General features: G+C 34.0%; 1 protein-coding gene across 1 annotated transcript; it reads right to left on the bottom strand.

Moving 5' to 3' along the window:
* Positions 1-1,554: 1,554 nt before the first annotated feature.
* On the bottom strand, positions 1,555-20,637 carry LOC141686979 (protein ALWAYS EARLY 3-like). The gene is made up of 20 exons (XM_074492098.1): positions 20,442-20,637; positions 18,229-18,352; positions 17,382-17,480; positions 17,061-17,123; positions 15,149-15,226; positions 14,018-14,204; positions 13,430-13,641; positions 13,006-13,324; positions 12,619-12,693; positions 11,543-11,733; positions 11,364-11,420; positions 10,481-10,765; positions 10,209-10,387; positions 9,813-10,095; positions 6,276-6,518; positions 5,311-5,472; positions 4,006-4,149; positions 3,687-3,902; positions 2,654-2,920; positions 1,555-1,861 (listed from the first exon to the last, which is right to left on the bottom strand). The coding sequence occupies exons 2-20, from the start codon at positions 18,331-18,333 to the stop codon at positions 1,697-1,699; spliced, it is 3,330 nt and encodes a 1,109-aa protein (XP_074348199.1). The 5' UTR covers positions 18,334-18,352; positions 20,442-20,637; the 3' UTR covers positions 1,555-1,696.
* Between the last annotated feature and the right edge of the window lie 995 nt (positions 20,638-21,632).

Below are 21,632 nucleotides of genomic sequence, written 5' to 3'. Positions count from 1 at the left end.
TAATGTAGTGTGGCTCCTAACCAAGACCAAATATGTTCTACACCAGTCCAGTTTTAGATCTTCTGAGAAAACAAATGCTTGTCCGTAACCCTAGATCACCATGTAGCAAAGTCAAATATGCTGTCCTAAAATCACTATATAGTAAACTCTGATTTAGCAAACTCAGATCATGGCTATGTCGCAAACTCCGAAAATCATGTCGCAAAGTCTAGACTTTAATAACTATATCAAGAAGTCTAGACTTTGACAAGTCATGTCGTAAATAATACATGTAAAAAGTCTAAAAATATTTGTATCATGAAGTCTATGTATTGATGTTGAGTAGTTAAAACTACTTGTCGACTAAGTCATATGCCTATACAGCAAGGTGGAGTTCACGATATCATTTATCCTGTATCGTGAAGTCTCAAGATTGAAAAATAAACTGTCGTAAAGCCTAGCTATTCATAGAATTCGCGGCATGGAAACTTAAATAAATTTCAAGATCAATAACCGACAAATTTTAGAAATTTTCAGGACAAAAATAAAGACAAAATCATCTAATGTATGAAGAACTTTCATAACTTTACCATGATGTTTGATCTCTCAGAATTTTTTGAAAAAACATTCATAACTTTTCCACATCATGGTTTGCAGGAAAGATATTAGACTATAAACATCTTTTGTTGTTTTCTAGGCCATTTCCGAGCAATCTCAAATTTACATCAAATTATCCCCCCCCCCCCCCCTAAGATCGGCTCAGTTGCTATCCTGCTAGTTGATGCTTTGATTAACACGTCTCCTGTTTTATTACACAAGCCTGAAAAAAGGGTACATGCCAGCACTAATATTGCCTCTGTTGCAGAAGAGGTTAGCACTTCTTGACCTCCCACGAGGTGGACAAGTGCTCAACCAATGCAACAACTTTGTTGGCAGAAAGTTTACTTCTTGGCAACATTCAAATAAAAATTAGAAACTCAAACTGATAAAACCACAACCAAATATGGCTGGAGAACTATAAAAAATCTACAGATGGAAGAACTCCCAACATATAGCAAATCAAATTAAAGAAAATGAAGATTAAGTTTTTAAAAAAAATGCAGAAGGCAGAGGCATCAGACATGAAAATTAGATAGGAGCAGTAGGTTCAACTTCGTTTTCTCATGTAACATACAAACATGCATCTTATAAATGTTCTCCATCTTAAAACATCATGCAAACTAGATCGACCCAGACAATAAATTCTACATCAGGTGCAGGACTTCAATTTGTTTTAATTACTTAATTAGGACATCTCCTTTGCAAAAAAAAGAAAAGAAATAGAGGTACATGTTTGTCAAGGTATGGTGCAGATTTATTAATCTAAAAAGCTCAATCACTTCTGGAATATAAATCACTCAGTAGTCTCCTAATTCCAAAATTCAATAAAAACATTCCATTTCACAAAATATCATTTGTTATGTTCTAGTTAAGTAGTGAATTACCAGAAAGGCATGTTCATTCATCCAGGAAAGCTGCAATTTAATCTTAAAAAACGAAATTACCGATTACAAACTCATTGCTGCAAAAAAAACCTTGGAAAATTTAAGTGCACTTTATATACTACCTTCATAATATAAGGATAATAATCTTAAAGGAAGAACACCAGCACAACTATTCCATGGAATCTACGCTGCTCATTTACAAATGTGTATTATATTTAGCAAGGAATCTAAGGCTAAGTTGGTATGAGTGCCATAATTTGATTCTTAATCATTATCATACACTTCTTTATATTAGTGTAAACTGGAAGGTTCTGCGAGCAGCATGGCTGCAACCTAGTAACAGCAAAATCCAGCACCTGAGCTACAACTGCTGGCGGTAACTGTCGTTCTGTACAATTCTGCGAAAAAATTAAAAAAAGATGCATGTAAGAAAAAAAGGTCTACATAAACCTAATTCGGTTTGGCGCAAACAACCCCCACCAAAAACATCATTTACTTTTAAGTTTAAACATATACTTTTGGTTTAATTCACTATGGTCTGCAAAGAAACAAATTATTTGTGAAAGAAAGCGTCTGGAAATTCTCAGATTGTACCACTTTTTCTATGTAGCCCAGGTGACAAAATATGTTTTGCACGGAATTGCTCAAGAACTAAAACAAAAAAGTAAAAAAAGAAAGAACAATTGGACTGGTTGGCTCATGGCTGCACATGTATGGGGTGATCATGATGGACCAAATAGCCTCACCCATAACTACTCAACCCTTTCCTTAATAATCTTCAATGTGAGGGATAAAGCAAACATGGTTTTTATAAGTATTTTACCCAAACCCCACCCCCCACCCCCAAAAAAGGTTCCCACTTTCTGTCATTCCATTTTTTTTTTTAAGCATAACCAAACAATAATTACGCACTATATAGACATGCAACCTTGAACCATCTGCAATAGAAAAATGCTATCAATCTATCATGTCAAAAATCAACATAAATAGGCAAGTCTACGGAAAGTCAGAACTCAGAAGATTATGACTTCAGAAGTCACACGCATTATGGGAAATTAGGTGAGATTGTAAGATCACAAGACAACTTCCAGTTTCAATTAGAGAAGAAGGGCTGAGAGTGTGGGACAAATAACCTGACTTGTGTAAACCTAAAATATTTTTTATTTTATTTTTGCTAAGTTATTATATACCTGAATCATGAGCAAAGTAGCTACACAATTTGTGATAAGTTCTGAAGGGACTGGTGGATCCTTCATTTTTTTACTAGATGGCTCCTGCAAAGAACTTGGCTTGGGATTGAACAGTTCATAAGAAGTCAAGTTGCCAGCATCTGCTGCTACAAAAGTTCCTTCAGCTAGGATATAAGGATAATCTTTTGAAAGCTGATTGTTGACATGATCTATGGCATCCTCAATCTTTTCAAAAGTGTTTCCGCCACCTTCTCTTGATGCATATGCCTGCATATGTAGTATATGGTGATATAAAAAGGGTTACTGCAGTATAAAGAATCTCAGAAGTCCATTACTGCTTGCAAGTTAAAAAAAATCTACCTTCTGCAGCTAAGAATCACATTATAATAAAATGCTGCAAGAAGAAATGATGATACAGTATAGATTCTAAAGTACAGTCAATTCTATCTCTCTGATCAATAAATATTGAAGAAAAACCCTTCATTGCACATTATATGTGTGTACTGCCAGTGCACATAATATGCGCGTGTGAGTGTTCTAAAGTAACAGGCCGGTGTAGATAATGCGTGTATTGAACATGAACACCAACCCTATAGTCTTTTTAAACATGGATGATCGAACCCACCTAAACTAGACTCCTGGCCGGTTTGCAGGAGAACTAGTGTGTGGATTAAATCTAGGCCATGTGTGTGCAGATGCACTCTATTTGTTATATATAAGGTAAAAGTTATTTCAATATTTGCCTACATTAGATGTTATTCTGTCAAGTTAAAAGTAAGTTATGAAACTGAATACATACCTAACACCCACGCAAAATTTTGTTCAGTTTCATTAAATGATAGTAATAGATCTATGCACACTTGTCTTTTAATTTTATGACTCATTTAAGACATGTAGTACAATAAAGTAAACACTTGATGAAACATTGTTGACAAAATCCTGATTTTTATCTTAGCTAATCACATGTTAGAGAATCACATCTTAGGTAATCATAAAGTAAACAAACACTGGCACATGCAAGTCCTATTCGTACCTGGATTGCTGAATTTACCATCGTGTAAGCCTTCAATCTTGAGCTTTCAGTAATGTCATTGACACGCGTCCTCGATTCCTCCGAGCCGTCAAAACCATTGAACCAGCTCAAATCAGCACCAGAGTCACCAATATTGATTGTGGGTCTAGTCCATGGGAGTGAGAGGTTTCCATTATACGAGTTGCGTTGTCTCAACTGACATAAAGCGCTCGAAACCTGCAAATGCAAAAATAAACTGGTCAAGTAATTTCCAGATTAGTTTTACCATGAAAAAGGCAAAATACTGAATATTGATGCATAGCAGCATAGAATTAAGAACCTGGTCGTTAGCTTCTTGTAACTGTTTAAGAACAGCAGCATATTGCTTTTTGAATACATCTGAATTCTTCAGATCACTTTCACCGTATTTTCCATTTTCTGACACATCATTGTTCAATTTACCCCATTCCAAAACTAACGCACTCTACACATTACACATGTTATCAATCAAATTACAGACGTATCAAAATATGATAACGTACTTTCTCAATTGTCTAGTAAGCATATTACACAGTGCTCATTAAATTACTAGTATGACAAGTTCCTCCAAGTCCGGAAACTATTTACCACTCTGTCAATTCGAAGTCAACTAGCAACATACCTGGTGGAAATAGTATGTCCTCATTTGGGGAAAAAAGGACATTACCCCTACTGAAATAATATGCAGAGTTTTGACTTTCATGTGCATGTGATTTTATCTGACGTTGTGTAGTACAATAATCATATAATAGGTAAGGTGATGATACTAAGAGTGGTTAAAACCTTGCGTTCCTGTATTTCTAGAACAAACACATTTAATCTACAAATCAGGCATTTAATGCAATACAATTTTAAATTTTGACATTTGACCCCAGAACATTACAAGGTTGGTTAATTTGAGGCTATTTCATTTCGATTATATATTTGTATAACCTGCAAGAACCAGAATAATCCCAAGGTCCTTTATGGGTTAACACCAAGGAATCTTGTAATACTTAAATTGGAACCACTTTCTTCCCCTTTTTACCTATGCTTTCAGTTTGAACCACAGCTCCACCATAACTACTAACACCTCTCTCAGTACTGCCAAAATCAAGTCCATCTTAGACCTAGCCATCTTGCTCAAGTGCTGCTATGGTGAGTTTTCAGAGCTCATCAAAAAGCCTCAAATTTTCTAATTGGTTTATGAAATTCGAATACATAGCATCCAGAAAGATAAATCTCAAGTTCTCAACTATAGAAAACCAGCAGAAAACACACTCGCACACAAATGTGATGTGATGTGATGCTGACAGCGATTCTTGATTTGAACAAAACTACGTTCATGATAAAACAAAATTAAACAGTTGACCATATTAGAGCAAGACCTTAGGGTGCGATTTCTCATGAGAGACCAAATTCATTGGTGGGTCTATATGTCGGCACATATTGCCCACGAAAAGCAAAGAAAAGGGTGGCTGTGTGAGTGGAAAAACTTTATGTTTTTCTAAAATAATTGGGCAAACTTTCCAAAGGAACATTCAATGATATTGCAAGAAGAATACTTAAGTAGATAGTTACAACAAAATAATACAAAAGAAACTGAGAGTGTTATGGATACCACCACCTTTTTCCCAAGGGCATGGGTCAGCTTAGAAATAGCTTGAACATCAGCTTCTTTAGCCTCAATCTGTGCATGCACAGGGAGCTGAGAAAATGCCGTCTGATGATTAATGGGATTTTCTTTAGGTAAAATTTGAGCCTGTGCATTGACAATACTGGAAGCCACCTGGCAAAGCAAAAAAGATATTTACTATGTACAAACGGATAAAATGATCTTCCATTTGAGTTCCAACTACTTCAATAAAATGTCAAACAGGCATCAAGAAGCTTAAAGAAGATGCTCAATTGGTAAACACAGGAGAGAAAAGCAAAAAGGTTCATATCCTTGATACAGATACACCAAAATATTCCAGATTTTTCATATTCATATTAGAGAAAGCTATCACCAAGCTAATTACTAAACCAAGCAAACATGAATAACAGGAACGGAAATAAATTTACACAATATCTCTAATCATTGAAAAGGCTATGTGACCTGGAGTAATTGTTATTACTATGAGTGTCTTCTTGAACACTCAGACATGGGTTTGGACACTTGACACTTTATTTTGAGCCAAGATCAAGAACATGCGGAAATTCAAAATATTTTAGAGTCCAGCACACGTGTAGTCATGGACACTTCCAGACAAGTCATGGGAAATAAGAAATTTAAATTGTGACATTGAATAAGGTTAAGAGATGTTTGAATTGGGATGGAAGGGAAATGGAAGCAGTTAAAATTGTCCAAATCTTAGTTGTCACACACTTAGCAACCTTCAGAAAATCTACAGCAATAGATCATTAATATAAAGAAGAGGAAAAAAAATTCAGTATAATTTGTTTTGGCATTAAAATAAAAGAAGCATAGGCACCATCACTGGAATTAGTTTCTTGGAAGTCTGAACTCGCAATTATAATCATGGAAGTTTACAAGAGCAGTATGCTTTTATAACATTATATATAATTTAACCCAAAAAAACAACAACTGACCTTTGGCTGCTTAAATAAATTACACAAAGGATAAGTGGATGGCAACATATTGGGGTCGCCATTACAATTTGCAAGGTACTCTCCAATTGAAAATTTTGTATACCCTTGTGCTCTTTGATCTTTTCTATGCCCATTCAGGTTCAACTCATTGAAGATTTTATGGTAATTATCAACAGCAACTACATGACTTGACAACGATGTAGGCATACTCTCTTTTGGATTTGCAGGCATGCAATCAATATCCTGAATAGAATACAAAACTACAAGATGTGAAAGCATGCACATATTCAAAATTGTCCAAATCAGGCAAAAAGGAGAAGAATTCACATGCAAAAAATGAAAAAATAATGTGCTAGGTAAAATTGAAGCTATATTTATCTGACTCAACACAGCTGTTTTGCTACAAAGTTGGTGTGATTAGAAATTTATTATTATTACTTCGCTTATTAAAAAACTTGCTATTTTCATTGAAGTCAATAGAATATTCCATGTCTACCGTAAGTCATTCAGCAAGTATGGTTTCCTCTTATCATGAATAACAGTCTGTCACATCCTTCCTAGAAGAATATAAGAATCACATATAGCAACCACCCCATAGTTGGAAATACATGCTACCAGTTAAGCATGAAATATAACAGCAGTTACTGACAGTTACTGAATGAGCATGAAACTATTTATGTCGACACAGCAGGCAGCACCACGTCTACAACATTTTTCTAAACCTATCTAATACAGATTCCGAAATTAAGATCAATCACCTCGCACAAACAGTTATCTCAGTGAAACAAAGTTTTAATTTGTATCTATCTTTCAGTTTTCCTCCACACTTAATTCTGCCACTTCTAGGTAAGAAGTTAAATTCGCCCGCTTAATGACAACTAAAACTGGATATCCAACAATTGTTATATGCAGTTATTAGTGTAATTACAATGGACACATTAATTATAGGGAGATAAATTATTTTGAAGACGTGAATACTAGACCATTACACGAAGACCGTAATAATATGGACTTTCACAATAAACAATTTTAAGAGCATCTCCGATAGGTGTTTCCTAGAAGTTACCAAAGTTGATGTGGCATGGGCCCCCCTTGGTTGCCCACCTATTGGAGTTGGTAGGTCCCCAACTTTTGGCAACTTACTGAAATGTAGAGCCGGCAATTTCGTACATGACATTATAACACGACATGAAAATGAAACGATAATTTCGTGTTTGTGTTTCCCGTTTCGGTACACGAACATGAAATTACACGGATAAAATTAGTGTCGGTTTTGTGTTTATTCTTGGGTACACAACAAGAAACGAAAATACACGACATAAAAAAATATTTTAAAATTATATAAATACGTATTATAAATAAATATTATATATATATAATTTTTACAAAAACAAAATAGAAAATAGTTTCAAATTTAAGTTTAAGAAGATTTGACTACATTTGACTAGTTGGCTTATTGACTTAAGACAACTAGAAAAAAATTTAACCCAATAATATAAACTGATATATTTCTTTATTATTATTATTAAAAATTTCATGAAAACACGAAATGAAAAGTATACTACACGAAGGTACACGAATCCTTAATGGGTCGTGTTTGGGTTTAGCATTCATGTAGACAAAATACGAAAGTACACGATGCAAAATGATTTTCCAGGTCCACCAAAATGGTTAAAATACATATATAAGTGGATATTTCATTAATACGTATTGTAGTTTGGGAGTTATATAATATGTTATATATGCGACTGCATGGGCACTTTTTTAAATGTGCCAACTATTGGAGTGTTTTGAGTAAATGTTGCCAAAATTGACAAGGAAGAGAAAGAAAAAAAAATTAATATATGTGATGATTTGGCAAGTGTTGGCAACTCTCATGTTAACCCCTGTTGGTGATGCTCTTAAAGCAAAAAATTCAAAAAAAGAGAGATGAACATTCTCTTTTCTCTCATCTCCGTGAACATCCTTATAATCAACTTCTTTCTTGTATTAAATTCTTTACTCTTCCTAATTTATGGTTTTTACCGCCAAACTGGTGATCTGGTGAATAGCCAGGGGCCCAGGGCTGTTCATGCAACACAGCTAAAGTAAGTTTGAAAAATCTACCAAACAGGAATCTAATTTCAACAAGTCCGATCAATAAATTTCAAATTCTTCTAAACTGTCAGCTGATTTCAAATATTTTTAAGCACGGTCAGATTTGGTGATTCCAGAAACATCTATGGTGCACCTAGTTGAATGTATGTGGTCCAATAGTACTGAAGTTTACTAATTAGATTAGACACAAGGAGTCTAAAATCAGAGTTGGAGTTTATGCTGCACTTAATAGTTAATATTTAACTATCTAGAAAATTCCTAAGATCGTATAAACAGTTGTATCTGAAATCTGAAAGGCTCGGGAGGAAGCCTTGAGCAAAATCTGTGTTTTCCTATATGCTTGGGAGGTGGAAGTCTTTCTTTTTTTGCTAAATGCTTTGTTTGACCCCTTCCCTCTCTTACATATCACTTCTCGTATATCTGTTTAGATGTACCCCCTAAAATACATTCTACCAAAGTTACAAGTGCTAAACTGAAGATCCTGCATCAGATATAATATAAGACATTTACAAGGCAAACTTCTCAGGGTATTCATGATCTGAACCTTCTTTAACTTAAAGTGATGAAGTGGGGAAAACCAATAAAAGGTCACAATATGCACTATTTTCTATTACATATTGGATTATTGTCTTTCTGATAATAAGCTATCAAGTCAGGAAATGTCAGTCATGTATCTCACTGCTCCAAATAAGATTTTAAACATCAGTTGATGGAAGCACTCCAGTCACTATAAGATGTAGACATTGTTTCATGACCCATTACATATCTTTGCAAGCATTTGCTGTGTCAATATAGACTCTTCAAATTGTATCAAGATTCACACTTTCTCTAAATTTCATGTTTTGCTAAATAATGTTTGCTCTATATCTGCCCCAGTACCTCTGAAGAACTAAGTTTTCAGTAACAACTGACAACCTGGCAATAAAATTATGATTTGTGGCTGTTCCTCCTGTTTTTTCTTACCTTCAACTAAAGTGGACTGCCAATGCTAAGTTCTAAACACCACCAACCTTGCCCTTGTCCTGTCTTGTGCTTCTCAAAACTATTGGTCTTTGCCTGGAGCTACCAAATGCTTTGTAAATCATATCTCACAAGATTAAAAAATCACAATTTAATGTCATCCAACTTTACTAATACTCCTAGGATTTAGGGCAAAAAAAAAATATCCTATTAGGGAGGACTTTCTTATAACAAAACAACCCACTTCGCTATCTACCATATCTAATCATTACTGGGAAAGAATTCCTAAGAAAAGGAGTACAATACTTATTGCTGATAGTTATGTAAGTCCTTACTGCCATGTTTATTAGCTATGCTTCTGTGACGAAACTGACCAATAATTGAGACAATGACGAGCATTAATTAATTGGGTCATATATGATCTCAGAATGAACAATGACAAAAGAGTCAGCCTCTTAAATTAACAGAAGAGGGCATTACCGTGACAAATTCCACACCTAGCTTAGGCCGATCAAACTGAACTCGACATTTGCTATGCTCTACAGTTAGTACACTGCCATCATGAATCTCTCTCGTCTTTGGATGGATAGCAATAACACGCTGCCCAACAGATAAAGGCCTTGCAAGATCTGCTGGTAGTCCTTCCCTGCTACCCTGACGAAGTTCGCTATACTGTGTTCTAACTGAATTTCTGTAATGATTAAGCTTTTCCTTCTCTTCCTTCAGAAATTGAACAGAAAACCTCCTTGGTTTGCCCAAAGAACTGCATCAACAAGATATGCATATACAAGTGTTTTCATACGTGAAACCTTATCAACCTCAGCATAAATGTTTCACAGATAAAACAAATATTGTCCACATAGGATAAGCAGATACCTTCTTAGGACACCCCACTCAACACGTGTTAATCTTGGAACATGGCCCAGACCAACATGAAACAAGTACTCCACAAATTCCCTTTTTGCAAACCAAGGGTAATCAATTGCACTATAGAACCACTCAAAGGTACACCACCTCCGTGCTAGATGATGTGAAATGCAATTTGCAAGCCTTTTCTGCAATATATTATATATAACAAAAAACTTGAATGTACCATCAAGTTTGTTGCACTTTCTGATGTATGATGGATTACTGGGAAGAATCTTTACCTCTAGATTGTGTTCTCCGTCATGGAGGGAAGGAAAGCGCACAGTTGTACCCATTGATGTTGTTTCTTTGTGTTTCTGTATGATCAGTTTACACTTTCTCCTGCCTTTACTAATTTTATCCACTTGATTTGCAGAAAGAACGTCTACAGTTGGTGTAGCAGAAACTCCACCTTCCGTTCTTGGACCTATTCTTGGAGAAGAATTCTCTGAATGTCTGGCAGCCGTAGGAGTACCTTCCGATGATCTTCTACCTTTGTCCATAGACATCCTTTCCACAAGTTTACCCTAGGAGAAGTCAAACAGTAAACATAAGCATTTAAAGCAAAAAAGAAAAGCACTACTGTCCAACACATAAATTATAGCTTAGCAAAAAAGAAGGTAGAAACTGATAACAGCAGTGAGACACAAGGACATAAAAACAAAAATGAACACATCAATAATGCATGTTCAGGGGTTCATTTTCAGGTGAATGTACAACTCAAATCAGCCTTCTAGCTAAGCTAAGTTCAAGTAATTTAATTATGTTCAGGTGTCATGTACTGTATAGAGCAAAATAAACACTCAACAATTATCTACGGATATAAGCAGCATCGATGGTGCATCCTTTCCTGGAACAAATTCTTTTCATCACCATATTGCATATGTATTATTTCTGATCATTATCCTCGTACTATTGACATTATATAATTATATCATTACAAGTCATATCTACTCAATCTGACATTGCATAGTTTTGTTTTATGACAGTGCCAGACTTCGAGCTGCTCTTATTGTTCCAAAATTTAACTTTACCTTTGTCACTAGAAATATTAAATTGCACAGAAAGCTATGACAATACGACTTATTATTCTTAGAAAATAAAATGGCAATGACATACACTTACCTCAACTTCCAGAGGTCCATTGAATTGAGTATTTCCAGGAGCTTCGACTTCTGGAATCTACAGTAATAAGAGGCCTTCGAAAATAACTCATTGATAATTACAAATGTAAGCCGTACTAGAAATAAGTGATACACAATAAAGTTCAGATAAAATTATAGATTATCAAGACTAGCACTAACATTGAAGACTGGAACTTTTTCAGGTTTAGATGTTTTATTGATCGTATGTTCTAGACTTAACATTATACGATTTTCTTTCACTCCAACCCCTGACAGCCGGCATTTATCTCCGCCATCAGTTTCTGGCATAGCTTTCAGAAACTCGGACATTCCAGCATAGTTTCTTTCTTCTTTAAGCCGAATTGATGGTTCTGTCAAAGATAACAAACAAAAGGTAAGGTCGATGTCATTGAAATGAAATCAACACTGATCAAGGTACGTCTCGAAATTGTTACTGTGCAAGTCAAAAAAACTGAAAATGCTAAGATTATACCAGAAGAGAGGGAAATATATAATAGAAAATATGAAACTAATGGAAGAAAGAAGACAAAACAATTAATATATTATAAAACGAAAACATGCATTAACATCTTGGATTCTGTCCATTGTCAGATTCATTGCAAAGAGGAATGATTTATGTATCAAATATTTGTTTTAGATGTGAGACCATATTGTCCATAGGAAATTTGCCGTTTTAGATTAACAAATTGATTGTAGATATTTTATCAAATAAGCACACGAACATTTATTATATAAACAAATAGAGTAATAGAACAAATAAAACAATTTAACACCCAAGGATTTAACAGGCAATCTTGTTCATTAAAATTTTCCAACACTATGGAACAGATTACTTTCCTTGTAGAAAGAACTGCACGGTGTTTTTTTGCTTCTTTTAAAGGCACAAAATGCAAAATTCTCAAGGACACTATTTCTAGTCAGATTTATAGTAGTAATATATCAGGATATATTCATTTGTTTCAACATAGGATGTACATTGTAAATATATATAACTATTTATTCAGCCGTTCAGATCGGATTAGTTAGAAATGTTTAATGTCTTAACTGAACTAAATCAAAAATAGATTACAAACCAGGCTATCAAAAGTATACTACTTCCACAGCATTAAACGAAAAGGAATAAGCGTAAGGTTAAAACTTTCAATAATAATATCACAAGATTTAGAATAAATATATGCCTCGTGGGACTAATCTGCTAGCTGTTTATGTTCAATTTTCTGTATCCATAAACTTACCGTTATCATTTGCCGTCTCAGGCAACAGAGAGCAATCGGCCAAAAATTCCAGGGGATGAAGATCAGAGCCTTTATCTGCACAGTAGTGTAAGGCTGTTATTTAAACTACATATATGGAGCTTTACTAATTAACATATAGAACCAAGAAGCATATCCAGAAGGCAGCGTGAGTACACGCAATAATGTGATTTTATCAATTTTCACCTACTTGTATCCAGCAAGAGGTATTTGTGTCAGTTTCCTCTCTTAATACCATAATAATTCAAAGAATTGACAATGGCACTAAACCATGACAAACAAAAGAAAAACGAGCACTCAGAAATCTCATTTCCAGAAACATAAAGTTCCAGCATGCAAGTTATAAAAGGATTTCTTAGAGCCAAATACCTCTTCCAAAAAGAACCTTCTTACTTCTCTTTCTTGGATCATGAGAGGACCGAGAAAATTTTGCATTTGTAACCTCTGTGCGAGATATATCACTTGCATCCAATATTTGTCCCGTCCCACTACAAGCTTCCCTAATCTCATCTAGATGATTTTTCCCAATGCAAGCTTCAGCTTTGTTTCCATAACGTCTCTTACCATTTTGAGACGTCATACCAATATTAACATCTCGCATCCGAAAACTATTGGTCCTTGAAAACTTTCCATTACCGGCCTCAGGACATTGATTTGAACCATCTTCATCAATGTCACAGCTACCAAGCTTCACAAAGATGATACAAAATTTAGTTTATTACTCCAATAAACAAAGTTTATACATATACAGAAAAAATTGTGAAGGTTTCTAGCCCGAGAAAAGGACACTCACTGTTCTTCTTGGTGTGAGAGAAACTTGCGGCGAGACTCCTCTATGTGAAACCTCTGTTAAAGTTTTTGCTATCTCCGCAAGTTCTTCATCGTCAGAATCCGCGTTAGATAGGCCTTGTTTGGTAGGAGAAAAAAGTTTTTCACTACTATTCTCGTAAGAAAATGAAACAGGGACACGGGGGGTCCTTTTTCCAACAGCACGAGGTCGGCTTCCTACAAAAATTTCAAAAACGAAGTTCAAAATCACACATCAATATCATGATTTAGAATACATAAAAGATGAAAAATGAACGACATCATTCATCACCCGACTAGAAGGAAAGTAAAGACTAATAAAAAGGATCAAAAGTCAAAATTTTGGCATATATCTTGCTTATTCCTACATGTTTGAGCAACTATTTGACAACAGCCACTTCAACAAATCTTAAGTAAAGAACCAGTAAACAAATCACCAGCCCACCATTTTTAAGTTAGGGTGTGAATAAACATTTCCCAAGTGTGATTCTTCGTTTGTATGTGAGTGCAATATGCACACACAAGTAATGCATGCAAAAGATTCTTTAATTTGCTTAATAAGTTAGTATATTACCAACAGTACGTTTTTTCTTTGATATTTGCAAATGGCCATAACTTGATGCAACTTCCTGGGAAGAGGAGAGCAAATTTCCCCGAGATCCTTTATAAATCTTAGCCTGAGCTTTACCCAAGCCATGTTTTTCAGGTTTTTGAGATGTTCCTGGACTATCATTGCTCTGTTTTTCATTATCACTTCCATCCTGTAAACCAAAATTAAATTGTGAAAGATCTTTTACACCTTGCGGACAAGCAAATTACAGAAGCACTTAAGAGATTCAAACAATAAGAAAGTACATGACTTCATACTGAAACATAGATATATTAAACATCAACTAATGGCCCATTTAAGCAAATAATTGTGCTTCCAGAAGATGACCCCAGTCCCATCTTCCCAAAAAGTCGGCTGTACCTAGAGCACAAGGCTCCCACATCAGCAGGGTCAAGGTAATAAGATGTATTATGTCTACAAGAGTGATTGCATCTATTTAATATCTCGAATTAGAACAAATTTGACATATAAAACTGGGGAATGACGATACTTTAGAATTATTATAATTTCAATCGTCAGCATAAATATAATAACAGAGTGCTACATATTTGAGATTCCAGCTGTAATTCTGTAGTTGGGTGCCACAACTCCAATAACAGAATTAACAGCTTTTGCCGCCTAAAAGCTATTCGAAAATAAATACGGCCTTTTGCCACGTATTTTCTAATCATTGGTGTTAATCCCTAGTTACAAACTTCCTAGAGGGTCCTGACTCCTGACCTACGCAACTACCTTTGTTTTTTAGATAGCGGTCATTATCCCGGTTTGAAGTTTGAACATGTTGCCATCACCCAGCCCCAGCACATCCTTTTGAAATTGCTTAATGGAATAATAAGTGTTCACGTCAAATGGCACTCAGTTCATATCTATAAGTTTGATCGCCACTTAAAGCAATTGACTAGTTCCTTCCACAAAACCTCCTAAAACTTGCTAAACCACATATAAAGTAACATTTCAAAATTTTTACCCTCCCCGGAGGCTGATTACGAATAAAATGGCCAAGTTCAGTTTGGTTTGTTTCAGTAGTATGACATCAAACAAAAAGTCCAAAAGTCACATGAAATGAAGATTGAGTAAATTTAATATTGATCTTACCAAGTTCGTGTAGTGGTCTGTCATCATAGCAATCAATCCAGCCACAGATGCAGTCCCTTCTGGAAGGGACAAGTAAGCCTGAAATATAACAAAATAAGAGTAGATTGTAAAACAGCAAGTCGTATATAGATTTAATATCCTTTCATCTTAACACTAACCCTGATCATAGTATCATATATTCCAGTTCATACATTATAATTAATTTGTTTTTAAAGTATTTATTCATTTAACAAACTGCTGTAGCACTCTTTCTAGCCAGCCTATATGTTCATCTACATTCTACCAGGTTATATTTGGAAGTTTAAAATTCTCAGCATAATCTTAAGCCACGTTTTTTTAATAATCTTAAGGAGTCAAGGTCATTTTTACGGGGTGTGTCAAACCCAAGCAGTAATGCAACACTTGCTTGACACGTTAAGACCCTGAGAGCAACTATTGTGGTGGGCCTCCCCAAAAAAGATTACTTTAATATCGCATGACACATTGGCCCACATATCAGAAACTAAACTAAGAAGAATAAAAATGCACAGAGTATATTACTTTACATGATCTTTATTTTATTACAACTGCACTGGAACTTATTGCACAAAATTACATATTTACATTTATCTGTTGCAGATATTATACACAAATGCCCAATGATGGAAACTCAAAACATTTGAGCAGTGTTATCTTGTGGTTGATAATCATCTGTTTACCTCTTTGCCTGATATTATATATACATCAATGTAATTCCTCTGTCCAATAAAAAATGGCTGTGTTTCAAATTTTTGAATGAAAGTAATTATTATTTTATTTATACTTGTATGGAAAATGACTGATTTTTTATTGTTGAAATGGTTAATTTGACCCCTAGAATAAACAAATTTAGTTACAATTTATTTTCATATTATCGTTCAAAACTATTTATAACCCTAATCATCTACTAAAATATATAGATTAATAACTTAAATATAGTTATAAATAACTATAAATAACAGACAGATAAATTCCTAAAGTAACCCATGTTCCTAATTAAAAACTATATCCTTGGTTAATTAAAACCTTGGTTGAGTTATTTATATCTCCTGAAGGATAGCTTTGTCTTCTTAGAAAGTAATTTTTTATCTTTGTGAGAAGTTGAAGTACCAATCATATTTAATGCATAAGACATTTCAAGATTTCAATTTAAAAAATTATCCTATATTCTTAAAAATGTTTAATTTACACAAACTGATATAAGCGATAAAGCTTAACTCTTACCCTTATGTAGATAACAATTATCAATACATAAGAAGTTATTTATATATAAGATGCAAAAAAAAAGTCCACTAATTTTCCATAATCAACCCTTTTCTCTGATATTGTATGCCATAACCTTACTAAACATATTTCTTTTGTCATTAATAACATACAAATTTATAGTATATGCCTCAACAAATGATAAATAAGATTTAAATATATAGAAAAAATATGACAATGTGTTTGCTAAATTTATAATGTCTAACAATACTTTTTGGTTTTAGATATCAAAGTTTTGGATCATTGTATTTGCAGGCACACAACAAATTCTAGAACTCGAGTATTTAAAATTTTAAAACTAAAAATATTAATTGTAATATCTTTTTATATGAATGTTTTTTTTAACTAATTATGCGTAATACGGGAATAACACTTGTTATAAAATATAGTAATTCCATATTTAGTTTTAAGTATTGTTAACCATGAATATTAGTGATAAGATCCAAAATATTTAGAACACATATATATAATTTTATCATAAATTCCTATTATTATCTAGAAAATTATAAAATGAATGCTCAACCTAAAAGTGTTTAGGTTTAGAGGATAGAAACTAAATACATAACAACTTAGAAGTGTAGGATAACTCATCAAAAAAAATATGCGGATTGCAGATAGTGGAAAATCATACTCTATTTGTTGAGTAAAGTGCCTCCACCATTTCAATAGATCGGTTTATCATTCCTGCAGCAACCTGGTAGACCACATCAACATGCATCATAAGCTGCTTACTTTAAGACCTTTTTGCACTAAGTAGAGGAATCGGAGATAAGATCACAAACTAAGCAAGCAAAATGTAGTAGACTACTATAAGCGATCTTACTAATAAGTTGCATGATTTATAAGAGGTTTCCATGTTGTTGCTAACTAGATGAAAGTTTTTAAAGACACCACAATGGTTAGCTTATAAGTTATAAACAATGAAATAAAGTTGCGTATATTTGTAAGTGACCTTTTTCCAATCTTTCCCATGTTCACGATATAATTCATAGAAGTGCTCAATCTCCTCCTTGCTCCATCTAGGCCCCAATGGGTCAAACAACTTCCTTTTCTGCATTGTCGAGAATAATGGTCATCATTATAGTAGCATCCACTCGCACTAAGCAATCAATACTTTGTTAATAAGAATGTAGTACTAGAAAAATGATAGACATTAACCAGATATACAACACTTAAGAAAATATTTAACACGTTAATGGATTTTCTTCTAGCATTATTCTCAACTTTCAAATTCACATAATATTCAAAAATATCGAAGGGGAATACTCCAATGCTCATGTTTACATGTTTAGAAAAGAGTTAATAAAACCTCATGACACATTATTCTATATTGAAGACATAGCTCGGATATACGATTTTAAACACTTGCCACCCATGCATATCTAAATACTTGTTTCTAAATGCATATCTGGTACTATTAATACGGCCATTATAGGACCCTCCCACGCTGACGTGAAGAATTGTAATTGATTGTCTGAGTGATCTGTAAATAGTAAATACAAGATACTAATGACACCATAGATGTTATATGGCTCTAAGTTGTGACATCCTATATAGCGCACTGGCATCTAAATGATAATTATAAAGTTTTCAAACACTGTGTCAAATAGGATTCACACTATAATTTAAAAAATGAAGTCATGGAAACTATATCCACATTATAACAACAAGCTTCTGCATCTAAAAAAATGCATAAACGAGTGAATTCAGTTTTTCCTGTTGCAGGAAATGTCTAATACTGTGGCCAGTGAGTTTACAGCTGAAAGAAAGTGAACCTAAAAAATAGATTGATTGTATACCTGCCGGCTTCTTCTATCAGAACTCTCTCCATGTCTAATAGGAGACACCTCATTATAATAGGAGTAGCTCTTATTCACACCTCTAGACCTCCTTATTGGTCCCATTAGAAGAAGGCTTAATCAACTATAGAATACAACAGCATGAATCAGCAAAACAATTTAGATGCTACAGAAGTGCTATTTTCAAGTGATCATGATCATGTACAGTACAGAAGAAAAAAAAGAAAGTCTTTAATATTATAAAATCTGCAATATTTGCCCCTCATCCAAGATATTTTACACCTAAAAAGGATTCACAAACAAAAACGAGAAAGCAGAAGGTCCTCTCTGTTTTTACCAACAAGAAAAGAACAGAGTCCTCTTTCTCTCCTGTGTCTTTCAGGGGGTCATAGATGTTGGTTTGAATTCATTAACAACCATATGTATTTGAAACTATAAACAAAAAGTAAAAACTTTATTTCAGTTCTAGACATTTTTACTAAACCTACATTAAATTAGCACAGAAGAATTTGTAATATAAGGGCATAAACTATTAATCCATATAAACACATTTTTTATCTATACCTTATTCTGTTTTCTACATAGACAATAAAGTGTGCCACGTGTGAAAGCAAACCCAACTTTTTAAATCACAAAATTTAAAAAGAACTTTGTTTCATTGATCCAAGTCAGATAACTTCAATGGTCAGGCTCCTGCCGACTACATATATGGAGAAATTAAGATTATTGTGATCCGCCCTGTTCTTGGTCACAGATACAGGAAACATGCCTCGCTGTTCTTTCCACATAATGCATATAGTTACAAAAATTGAATGGTTCCTTTTCTTTGGTAAATCTCCCCTTCGAAGAAATATAAAATGAAAAAATTGTTGAATTGAATACAGCCGTGAGTAATTACTACGCTTGTATCAAAAGGCACTGTCATTTGAAAGCCCGTCTAAGATACTGCCTTATTAACATTGTCAACCTACTAGATCTTAATTAAACCTACAGGATTTACAAATTTTAGCATGCCTGTAAACAAATTTCAGTGACCGCACTGTTGTTATCTTAAAGATACGCTTCAAGTCATAAGCATAACAAAATATATTAGGACATTACTTATTATTTCCCTGTTCCCTTAATTTTTTCTATTGTTGATTATTGTTATTTCCTCTATGGGACTAATGCACACGTACATATTCATGTGTTGAGTCTATCCGCATATAAAAAAATAAATTTAAATTCATAATAGATAGAATACTCTAGAATTTAATCTGTATGCACGATTTTGACTCAACAATAATTTCAATACTGCATTCAACCTCAACTCTCATCCATAACTATCAAAAGATCCCTTAATGGTACAATCACCACATCTCAGTTCAAGAAAGTTACCCGGGAAACCGATTTTGTATTCACATGTAATTACAAGTCAAAAGGACCAGGGAAACTCCGCAAGGACCGCAACTTTATCGCTGACAACTTATATGAAAAGAGTAGCAGTTACAAACTTCACATTGTGTATTGTGTATTGTGCATCAACACCTCATTAAAAAAAATCTGGCACATCCCGATATACGAGACCTTGGTGAAAAGTTTTACTAGATCATTTCATAATCTGGGTTCCTTTGTAGTTTGTACACTATACCACCTTCACATATCCCACTTATTTATCTACAATTACCATTTACAAGAAACAAACATAAAAACGTTTACTAACTTAATAACTTTAGCCCGTCGAGCACTTCTACAACCTAGCCTAAAACATTTGCGCCTCGAAATTTTCGAAATTCAAAACCTTCAAAAAGAATATGTTACACTCAGCACTTATAAAGCAGCAAAATGAAGACCCAGATAAAAATACAATTTAAAATCCCCTGATCATATACATATATATATATATTACCCCGAAAATGACTTAATTTCGAACCAAAACCCTAATTGCGCCTAATAAAAGTTGCGTCCGGAGCTAACAAAAACAAAGGAAAAACCGAAGATCATCTGAAACAGATATACATACACAAATACATACAGTGCTGCGTAAATATCAAACTCATTTCTACACTAAAATGCACAAAAAAAATATCAGCAAAATGAGTTAATAAACAAAAAAAACAAAAACCCACAACAAAAAATGATGAGAACAGTACTGGGTTGTTGAAATAAACCCTAATTTACAAACAAATATAATTAAAAAGGCATGGTGATACCAAGTGAAAGAAGCAGCTTACTATTATGTGATTATGAAGTTGATAATTGGAGAAATGACGCGAGAATTGAAGATGATATGAGTGTATAATTTAGAGTTGAGAGGATAGATACAGGGAGATTGTATGTATATGTCTCAAATGAAGAGGGAGTGAGTGAGGAAAATGGTGGAATATTGGCGACAATAGCCGCGAAAACAATTGAAATTACTTTTTGAAGGAAAAAGCAGCTGCTTTTTATTGCTCCGATCAGACATGAACAAAAAGCCGGGCCCGAAAATCTGGTCCGGCCTGATCCGGTCAAAATCTAGTCAAGTCCGGTGCGGTTAAAATCCGGACTTGGCCTCGACGGGCTCTATATTTTTAGGCAAAATCCGACCCGACCTGGCCCGGTTAAAAGCCCTCGGGTTTCGGCCCGGCCCAGCCCGAAAAAGCTCGGTTAAAATCTGATTATTCAAATATATTTTTCTTATATATTTATAAATTCACATTTATTATAAATATAAATAATACTTCAAACATATATATATAGGGTCGCGCTCTATTGAGAACCTTTTTTTGGTGAGATATGAGATCTCATCACAGCCGTCCATCTGAGCAAAAAAATGCAGTACAAATTTGGTGGTTTTTTTGTAAATAAATCAAAAATCAGTGGCAATTTCTAACATTTACATTTAAAACAGCGCGCCTATATACACACTTGAACACACACATTTATTGCCTAACAAACTGATACACAAATACACACACCATTAACGGCATCTCTCACTAAATCTGTCTCTCTCTCTCCCTCTCACTGTCTCCCCTCTTCTCTTTGTTAAATCATCGACGATGCACTCCGAATAAAGGTAAGAATCGACACATTTTAAGTGATTTTCTGATTTTTCTTCAAGTTTAATAGTCTAATTCAGTACTTATACTCTTTATTTTCAGAAATCAAACCGTTTTTAAGTAATTTTTAGAAAATTATGGATGAATTTCCTGGAGGTATGTAAAAATTAACTTTAACTTATTTTTTTATTATTAAACCTGTTTTTCAATATGCATGTTGATATTTTTGATTTTTAAAGTAGAGTACTTATTTTTTTTGATTTTTTGTGATATTGTCACTATTATGATGATTATCCCTGCTTATTGATGCTTTTTTCCAGATTTATTGGTGATTTTATTATTTAGAATTACAAATATTATTTAAGAGTAATGCCTTGATTTTTT

This window comes from Apium graveolens, chromosome 9 (assembly GCF_009905375.1).
Source record: "Apium graveolens cultivar Ventura chromosome 9, ASM990537v1, whole genome shotgun sequence".
Classification (NCBI taxonomy): Eukaryota; Viridiplantae; Streptophyta; class Magnoliopsida; order Apiales; family Apiaceae; genus Apium; species Apium graveolens.
This window is presented reverse-complemented; position numbering and strand designations above follow the sequence as displayed.

What these genes read in the sequence shown, in the direction of transcription:
- LOC141686979 (XM_074492098.1), bottom strand. Translation starts at nt 18,333, where the DNA reads ATGGGACCAATAAGGAGGTCTAGAGGTGTGAATAAGAGCTACTCCTAT. An exon ending in ATTTATTTAAGCAGCCAAAG is followed by an intron (nt 5,473 to 6,275) that starts GTCAGTTGTTGT and finishes TTGCTTTGCCAG; the next exon opens with GTGGCTTCCAGTATTGTCAA. An exon ending in CCCATGCCCTTGGGAAAAAG is followed by an intron (nt 4,150 to 5,310) that starts GTGGTGGTATCC and finishes TGTAATGTGTAG; the next exon opens with AGTGCGTTAGTTTTGGAATG.